At 33.4% G+C, this 10,695-nt stretch overlaps 1 protein-coding gene across 1 annotated transcript; it reads right to left on the bottom strand.

Annotated features, from left to right (window-relative positions):
• Positions 1–6,782: 6,782 nt before the first annotated feature.
• On the bottom strand, positions 6,783–8,380 carry LOC127859435 (N-lysine methyltransferase KMT5A-A-like). The gene is made up of 5 exons (XM_052396796.1): positions 8,225–8,380; positions 7,869–8,068; positions 7,351–7,433; positions 7,117–7,137; positions 6,783–6,927 (listed from the first exon to the last, which is right to left on the bottom strand). The coding sequence occupies exons 2-5, from the start codon at positions 8,029–8,031 to the stop codon at positions 6,916–6,918; spliced, it is 279 nt and encodes a 92-aa protein (XP_052252756.1). The 5' UTR covers positions 8,032–8,068; positions 8,225–8,380; the 3' UTR covers positions 6,783–6,915.
• Between the last annotated feature and the right edge of the window lie 2,315 nt (positions 8,381–10,695).

The raw sequence follows: 10,695 nt of genomic DNA, 5'->3' as shown, positions 1-10,695 counted from the left end.
TTAGAACTTTTAAAGTTATCGCAGGATCCAGAAAACCACCATTTTAAGCAGTATTTCTAGTCTATTTGTTGCCATAGCAACCATAATTTTTGACGTAGGAACACAATAAAACAACGTGCATAATGTCCATTTTGCCATCTATCCACGTTTCAAGTTTCATGAAAAAATATTAAGAACATTTAAAGTTATCGCAGGATCCAGAAAAGTGTGACCGACAGACTCACAGATAGACAGACAGACAGACAGACGGACGCACAGAGCGCAAAACATACGTCCCCTCCGGTGAAACCGGTAGGGGACAAAAAGGTATGTGGTATTGTGTGGAGATACAAAACACTTCACATAATTTATTTGCACATAAATAGTTACAAAATAAGTAATTCTAAAACACTGTCATCAACATACAGTACAAGAATATTTACGTATATGAAATTACAAAGTGGTGTTATTTTATTACCTTTTACAAAATTAACAATGCTGGTTGTGTACTAGCCATAAAACTTTTATTATGGATTAACAAGTAACAACCAATTTATTAATTTCACAATAGAAAGGAATTCATATTAATTGCAGTATGCATTTACTAAACAAGCTATTTGCTACTGTTTAGAATTACACTATCTTACTTAAAATGATCACAACAGGTACTTAGTGCTTTTACATACTTGTGGTAAGTTTTGTATTACTGGTTTGACATTTATTGGCAGACACTTGTCGATATACAGACTAAATTTGCATGGGAACTTTCATATTTTTTCAGCATAATTGGCTTCAAATTGTTAATTTAACAACCCTTTGACATTGTTTGCACATCTGATCTTATTATATCATAGCTGATTTTTGTTTATAGATAGACAGATATAGGCTTTTAAAAGTTCTATAAAAGTTCACACATGTTCCATCCAAGTAAACCAACAGAACCAATAAAGATCACCACAGATAATAACTGTGTGTATAGCTTGAAAATTTTGATAGTTCAGGAATCCCTTTTTTGTTGATTTCTGTAAACCAAAACTGTCAGTTTTGCTGGATAGAATGGCTTGTGTGATGCCCAGCTCTTGCCTTGGCAGAACAGCTTCTAAAAACGGAAAACCAACAAATATCTTAAAATTTGATCAATAATGCAGACAATTTATAAATGTTTTGTTTTTTTGTTGATTTCGAATCTGGAAGATTTATTACGTAAGATTGTGGTACGAAAATCCAACGGTATCGAATTTTTTGTGATTTTAGGCCTAAACTTATTATAGTGATATGTAACCTTTCGGGATATCAATAAAGTGCGAGCAGAAGTGGTGTAAGTACGTTACAAATTAAAGCTAAAAGACTAAAAAGTTAGATCGGAATATCTTTAAATTTTGTGAATAAATGTGTTTCTGATGGATAACAACGACAACTTACCATAATATTGCTCATGATCACACGAAAAACTTCTTTCTGAGAGCAAATGGAAAATGCGTCACGAATATTGACAAATAAACAGTAGGGTGTCATATTGAAATACCGCGAGAATACTGGAAGAATAGAGATGCAAACTAATATGTTTAAAACAAATAATTTTTTAACAAGCGTTTGTGATTTGTCAGGATAATAATAACAATAAGATATCGAAAATATCAAAGCAAATAAATTCGACAGAAATCTGAGATTCGGCAATATATTCAAGACGGGTTATGTTTACGTATATTGTGTTTGGTAAAGACTGGAACTATATGTAGTGAACCAGTCTTCGGCTTAAACCCACTGAAGATATGTATTCAGGGGAGATAATTGAGTAATGACTTAATTCTGAAACGGTTGCGAAAAAAACAAATAACGCGAAAATATTTAGTGCGATTCGCAACACAATTATGATGTCATTGATATAATTTTTCCTGAGGTATGTAATTACATGTGATTTAGCATATGTCAAAGTGTTTTTGATTTGTTCAAGGTCATAAATAGCATTGCGAAAATATATGTCGCGTGGCAATTTTTTTTGAGACGCATCCCTATGTGGTATTCTTATGTAATTTTATGTCTAAATTTCCATATGTATGAACGGCCCGTATTAGTTAGCAAACGGAATTGTTAAACAGACCGATACACAGAAAAGACCGAAACACCAACAGGGTGACTACTATATAATAATAATAATATATATGCACACACACACACATACGCACACACACATACGCACACACACACACACACACACACACACACACACACACACACACACACACACACACACACACACACACACACACACACACACACACACACACACACACACACACACACACACACACACACACACACACACACACACACACACACACACACACACACACACACACATACTTGTAAAACCTTCCAACCGGGGAAATGTGTTCTTAACCTACCAACCGGGGACCACCATTTCCACATATTCTAGAAAGCTGAAAGTGATAAAGAACAGACAAGTTTCGAACCTAAAATACGATTTTGATATAAAAATTATGATAAATAGGGTAATAAATCAAAGAAAATTTTACATGCACACCGGGGAATTATGTGCGTACCAAATGAGGAACTGCGATGTGTGCCAACTGGGGAACGGTGTATACCAACAGGGGTACTAAGTGCGTACCAACTGTGGAACTTCAATGTGTACCAACAGGGGAATGGTGTATACCAACAGGGGAACTTAGTGCGTTCCAACTGTGGCACTTCAATGTGTTCCAACTGGGGAACGGTGTATACCAACAGGGTATACTATGTGCGTACCAACCTTGGAACATTAATGTGTGCCAACAGGGGAATTGTGTTAACCAAGAGGGCAACTTAAGCGCGCTATCACCGTGGAACTTCAATAATGTCCAACGGGAAATTTGCGTTTACCAACAGGGGTAATTGTTCGTAATCATGGTACCGTTGTTAATAGGACAATGGCGTGCACGTTCATGGATAATATTTAAGTTAGTACAAAAATTGAAAAGAATATGTATGAAACAATATTTGAATTAAATATGTTTATCATATGACCTTATATAAGTTATGCAAAAAAGCCTTTTTTGATTGACTCAAATATTATTCACATCAAAATAAGCATAAGAGACATAACGCAAATCAAACAATACATTTATGACTTCATCAGCTTTAAGCCGACTACAAGCATGCAAATGCTGCATTATACCATAACAATCATGGCGCAATCAATCAACAAATGAATACATTTCGTTCTTAAAACTAAAAAATAATGTTATTTTTTTTCAGGCCACGCTATTTGTCAAACCGAATGAAGGAGAGTGTGAGGCGGCTTATTTGTTTAATTCCTTTTTTCATCAGAAAAAAGCATTCACGATTTTCACGTACTATGAAGTTTTTTATCCTAAAAGTAGAACTGCCCATATGCATGTAGATTGAGTAGTGTAAATTTACTTTGTCCTTACTCTGACATTATAAAATAACTCATGCATTTAATCCCCTGAAACAGGTAAACATCAGAAAATTCATTCACACGCATGGCAACTTCCACTTCACTTAAATTGTCTTAAAAACATTCATTGCATTTTCAAAAATAATAAAATCTGTAACTTTAAACAATCATGAACGTTTCACAACGAATGTGGCGAGGCCTGAGAAACTAAATAGTTTAGTAAACTAGCAAAACGACTTGATAACAATGCATTTTGATACGCCAGTGACTTAGTCTACGGCGGTAGGTCAATCTGAATAATGATCAGTATTTATTGTTATAATATATATATTCCAATTCTACAACTGTGATACCATTACACATGTGCTGTATTAAAAAATACAGTATGTATGCACTTGTTTGAGTAGAGAATGCCAAAAACGGGTTAACGTTAATAATGAACTTACATTTAATTCTACCTGTCGAAATAACAGATAATATTTTAAGGAAAATAGTCACTGGCAATCGCTTTGTTTTCCCTTGCAAACCAAACACCTTTTTTAAGATTTGAATTCACGTATTTTGTTCAAACTACCTTTATGTAAACCAACTTATGTACCTAATTGTTGCATAAAATATAATAGAAAGAGTGTATTTTAAGCACTGAAAAGTTATGCCGATGTGTCATCCATATATTATTTGTTGAAAACAATATAAAAGTTATCATTAATGTTGTTATACACGTATAATTACCGCTGACTTTGACAGCATTATCATTATATAAAAACACTAATAATTAAATATGAACCAAAGCAAACACTTATCATACACGTAGTTAAATATTATTTTAAATCACTTACATTATAGCATATATACTTACTGGGACTCAATTCTGAATATTCAGCACCAAACCGAACAAGATCAATTTCGCATACATGTCAAAACACTTAACTACATTCCAGATGGCAGATAACATGGTTAACATAATGATTAATCACTTAAACAACCGACATTATAGCATCATATCGCAAAGTCTATAAACATGATTAATTATTAGCTTTGTGCATGCATTTACATATCACATATAAATATATGTTTCAAATATGTACAGCTTGTTCAAGTGTTTGTATATGAAGAGTATTCGAAAAAACAAGTAAATAGCTTGTGTTAGAATGCATAAAAGAGGTCAGTCGCAAACGCGATACATTGTTTTAACAATATCTTAGTCTGGGAAATGGGTATGTTAATTGATCTTTAACCATAAATGAGACAAAAACATAACTAAATCTGGCATCTTAGTAATGTTCATCGTCGTTGAATTATAAACTTCAATTAAAAACATGGGAAACAATGCATAACTCCTCGCGAATTTTTGTAGATCAAGCAATTTTGATATGAAAAACATATAAACATACCAATTATATACACAAAGCAAATATGTGAATTGATAGCTAATGAGAATATCTACACGCAACACAAATGCACAAAAATCTGTGTAGGAAATTATTGTAATATTTAACAACTATTTAATCAATTCTAGTGCGATATTTACGCAATAATTTACATTTTGGTTAATGTTTACTTTAAAATAACTCTTAAGTACTCAACTGCCAGTCAGACACATGTCATTCAAAACAAATTTTGTAAAATTGACAAAACATTCATTTGTATTCTTCATATTGTAGCAGTAGTTTAGCAGTAGTTTTTTATGTTATTTACATTTATCTTATTACATCTAAAAGTGTTTGTTTGTTATGCTTGAACAAAATGTTTGTTTCCATTTATCCGACTGAATTTTTTTGTGCCTTCTCTGAACGTTTAGCCTTCTAGATTGATTTGTTATCATGTTTGCTATATTCATTCATATTCACCAAGTTTAGGGTAAAAAAAACTTGTATAGTGAGTAACTCGTAGAAACTCGTAATAGAAAGTACAAAGAAACACTCTTTGGCCGAACTATATACCATTCCTAATTTGTTCGGCGATATGATTATGAACAAATATCGTTTTTGACTGAACCGTATTAATAAAACATTCAAATACAATAAGCACACATATATCGTTTTCGAAAAGAGTATATAGAACAAGAAAATACAAAAAAATGTGGCAACTTCATCCTTTAACGTATTCTCCTAAACGTGCATTATATGTGTTATATTTTTTTAAGTTAAAAGTCCCCGTCGCTTTTTTGTTTTAATTAAATTTCTGCAAAAGTCTTAGACATTTTTCCAACTTCTGTTGTGAAGGTCATTCTCACTTTCAATACATGCAAGTATTTCTTTTTTCCCTGGTAATTTAACCATTATCAAAAAACGATCAAAGTGTCTGTGAACAGCTCCTTTTTCGTTTTCACTCCATTGCTTTTTGGCTGCTTGTTTTGTTCTCCTGGTATTTGAAGTACCCTTTTATGTACATGGATAATAAATCACCATATGACGTCGCTAACTGCCATGTGTCAGATATTCATATTGAATATATATATACTTCAGTACAATTTTTCATAGCAAAATTACGACAAAAGCGTCCAGGTACTTACGGCACCTGATAATGACATCGATGTCACACGACAAATTTGGAAACATTATTTTGCCTAATGAATCAAACAATTACTTTTTTAAAGATTGGCTGAATACACCGACGTAGCATGTCATAACATATACCAGGTTGTTCCAAACATGTTATCAAAGTTCGAAAAAGTATACAATGAATATTTTTTACAGATACTAATAAGACAAAATGTATGCACGGTTAAATGAACGATATTGTATTTCTCTGGACAAATGTGTTGGAAGAAAAAAAAACTGGTTAACGGACTGTGGTTCACGGTAAATCCTGTATGTATTGTGCGGTGGTGGGTATAACATGAACTATCTTTTCTTACCCATGTCAGAATGTATCGTATAGCAAAATATCGAGTAGACGCTATTGTTTTTTTTTGTCGTTAAGATAAAATATCAACCAATGTCCATATGTAACACGCAAGTTAAATTTCCTAATGTCTCAGAGTTTCATACACAGTAATTGGCAGCGTATAAGTGTTATACTGAAAATTAAAATTAATGATATTACACTTCTTGGATAAGCGATAATTAACGTTTGTGTTATTATTATGAATTCGATGTTTATAGACTACAGTGGTTAATACACATGCTCACCAGTTTCATTGACAGGTGTAAGTTCTAAATTCTTTGTGTATATGAAGATTTTGAAAGACAAGTAGTTCATAGTCACTACAACTGGTAAACAATATTTGATTCTTTTAAAATTCGCATAACGTGTGCTATAACATGTTAATATAATGATCATCGCCGTACGTGTTATGTTAAGCCCAAATACCAATTAGCATCACCCGGAATAAATATTTGCACAATATAATTTAAGGCAAAATTACGCCCATTTCACTTAAGACTAAACCAAACCAGAAAATACGCCTTAGTAGCTTCGACATAGTGAAATATTACAAACCGTCTCATCGACTTCTTCCGTGTGTACGGATGTTGTTTGTCCTGGTTCCTGGCTGTCCGTAGATCTAGTAGTCATTGTGTTGCCTATTCAAAACAACAATAAAAAATGGTATAACACATAATTTAGTCAGAGTTAAAAAGTTCGTTATTCATGAAACCATTTAGTACAACACATTGGCATTAATTCCTTGTACAACAATTACAATGATTTCATGATGTTCATAATATGTATTTAGGCATGTGTAGTAATAACAAATTCACTGTGAAACATACCCTTTTTTGTTCCGTACATTTCTGAAAATGCAAAAAACAAATACACATTATCAGACAGAACGCATTTCAAGTAGAGCTTGACGACGTTTAATGATAAACCATTTTCATTCACGGCTAAAAGGTATTTAACCAGAAAATACACCTTAGTAAGGCAAAATTACGCCCATTTCACTGAAGACAAAACCAACCAGAAAATACGCCTTTGTAGCTTCGGCCTTGCGAAATATTACAAACCGTCTCATTGACTTCTTCCGTGTGTATGGATGTTGTTTGTCCTGGTTCCTGGCTGTCCGTAGATCTAGTAGTCATTGTGTTGCCTATTCAAAACAACAATAAAAATTGGTATTCCACATAATCTAGTCAGTGTTAGAAAGTTCGTTAGTTATGAAACCATTAAGTACAACGCATTTGTATTAATGCATGTGTATTAATAACAAATCACTGTGAAACATACCCATTTTTTGCTCCGTGCATTTCTGACAATTCAAATAACAAATACACATTATCAGACAGACCGCATTAAAGTAGAGCTTGACGACGTTTAATGATTAAACATTTTAATTCACGGCAAAAAGATATTTGAATATCTGTATTTAAAATGAATAACTCATGAATGAACATGAATGTTATCATAAAACTGATTGGCTATATTTATAAAAATAATAATTCAAAAGACATTTAAAGCTTATTTAAAATGTGATAAATATCAGTGATAAATCCATCACAAATGCCATCTTTACAATAGAATGTACCTTTCTCCGTGGAAGTGTTGTGTACTCCATAATCATATCGGAGTTCCTCGCCAATTGCAATGTCTCTGTCGGCGAAAGTGCATAGATGGGGAGCTTGGTTGACTTCAACTATTTTCATTACACAATTTTGTTTTGCGTCTCCATTTTCGGCATCATTTATCATTCGACCCTCATGAAATATATCGTTGGTAGCGTCAATGCTGAATAAGACATTTAAATAAACACTTCTGGTGCTTTAAACTAAAATAACGCGCATGCCATATTTAATTATTATGGTGAAAAAACTAAAGATAATTCTTCTTCTAATGACGTGATGTAAACGTTTGATTTTCAAAGTAAAGATAATTTGTAGTTACCAGCAAGATTTGTCTCTGTATTTAAAAAAGTAAATGAAGCTGCCTTGACTCTCCTTTTCATACTCCTTTTCTAATTGCCGTGCATGTTTTACTCGTGTTATCAGATCCCCTTTGTATTCGAGAAGAAAGTCTCCTTTTTTAAAAGGGTATGGCAGAGTCTTCTTCGCCTGAAATATTTATATTTGTAGACATTTTATATTAATAATCATTTTGGTCATATAATTGAAGGCTAGATATAGGCGCCAATAGTGTTTTATTCATAAATAATCAATAAATCTTTATGCTACTTCCACACTTCTGCCCAGTATTAAGTAACCCAATAGTCCATGTTTGTTTTCTTCTTTTTAATGGAAAGGGGCTACGATGTTCTTTTATAATTTCTAAACGACTTTAAACATAACCATATACAAAAATATTTGTACCTATGACATCATTGACGGTTTTTACTTCAAAACCTGGTGGATCAACGTTATTCTGGCAGTACGTTCTTGCGAGATCAAGGGGACTTGGACCCTTTTGGCTACTAAATGTTAAAATGGAAATGTCGATGAGAAAAACAACAAGAGCTGTCAGCTCTTGTTTATAGATTGGGGTCATGTTGGTCAAGAAGGATGCAAAATATGAAAGCAGCATGTCAAGGAACAATTAAAATATTTGTGGTGGTACGCAAACTTTAACAAAGAATTATTAATAATATGCATATTCTAAGTGGAAAAAGGGGCCATAATTCTTACAAAATGTTGTTTACAGTAGTCTGCTCTTGTTTATAGATTGGGGTCATGTTGGTAAAGAAGTATGCAAAATATGAAAGCAATATGTCAAGGGACAAAGAAAATATTTAAGGTGGTACGCAAACTTTAACATAGAATAACTAATAATATGCATATTCTAAGTGAAAAAAGGGGCCATACTTCTTACAAAATGCTTTTTACAGTTGTCTGCTCTTGTTTATAGATTGGTGTCATGTTGGTTAAGAAGTATGCAAAATATGAAACCTTATGTCAAGGGGCAAAGAAAATATTTGAGGTGGTACGCAAACTTTAATAAAGATTTATCAATAATATGCATATTCTAAGTGGAAAAGGGGCCATAATTCTTACAAAATGCTTGTTACACTTGTCTGCTCTTGTTTATTGATTGGGGTTATGTTGGTAAAGAAGTATGCAGAATACAAAAGCAATATGTCAAGGGACATAGAAAGTATTTGCGGTGGTACGTAAACTTTAACAAAGATTTATCAATAATATGCATATTTTAAGTGGAAAAAGGGGCCATAATTCTTACAAAATGCTGTTTACAGTAGTCTGCTCTTGTTTATAGATTGGGGTCATGTTGGTATAGAAGTATGCTAAATATAAAAGCAATATGTCAAGGGACATAGACAATATTTGAGGTGGTACGCAAACTTTAACATTCCAACGCTCACGCTAACGCCGACGCCGGGGTGAGTAGGATAGCTCCAATATATATATATATATATATATATATATATATATATAACTAACTAACGAAAAACTGCCTAGAGCTCTACTTTGTTTAACGTAAATTTATAAAATATATTCGTGAAATATGTACCGTAAAACAAGCTTTGTAATCAAATGATATTTATATAAATCGATCTTTAAAATTCGTCTTCCAGTATTACTTATACGTTTACATAAAAACGCTTTTTAATAGTAATTGAAAGTTGAAAACATAATTAAAAAACTTTCCTTAGTTTAATGCGTTTGTTCGCTCGAAACTCCATTTTTTCAACTTACTTTCACTAAATGATATAAATACCGAGTGTATGATTTTTAAACAGCGCAACCGGGGAACTGTTATAAGCCTGGATACACACTCGATTGTAATTTGGTGAAGATTTGTGTATATTTTGTGCATGCCACAAACCCGCTAATCGGGGAAGGCGTTGGATTTCTAATTTAAATTGACAGTTTGGTATTTTATACACGTAGATTAGAGATTTGCGCCTAAAACCAACCGGGGAATTCCCCGGTTGGTAGGTGTTCCCCGGTTTGTTGGTGTGTATTCATACGATTTTCCCCGGTTGGTAGGTTTTACAAACTCACACACACACACACACACACACACACACACCACACACACACACACACACACACACACACACACACACACACACACACACACACACACACACACACACACACACACACACACACACACACACACACACACACACACACACACACACACACACACACACACACAACACACACACACACACACACACACATACACACACACACACACACACACACACACAAACACACACACACACACACACACATACCGGTACTGCCAACATGGTGAGGTACACGTTTTGTACAAACGTACCGAGGTCTATGCTTTCGATTAGATCTATACGGATATGCAATAGTAGAAAATCTGTTTTGAACTCTGGCATTGAATCCATCAAACAACATGTGGTACTACATAAAAGACCTAAAGAC

Source organism: Dreissena polymorpha, chromosome 15 (assembly GCF_020536995.1).
Source record: "Dreissena polymorpha isolate Duluth1 chromosome 15, UMN_Dpol_1.0, whole genome shotgun sequence".
Lineage (NCBI taxonomy): Eukaryota > Metazoa > Mollusca > Bivalvia > Myida > Dreissenidae > Dreissena > Dreissena polymorpha.
The sequence above is the reverse complement of the archived record's forward strand: the minus strand, read 5'-3'. Positions and strand labels throughout refer to the sequence as shown.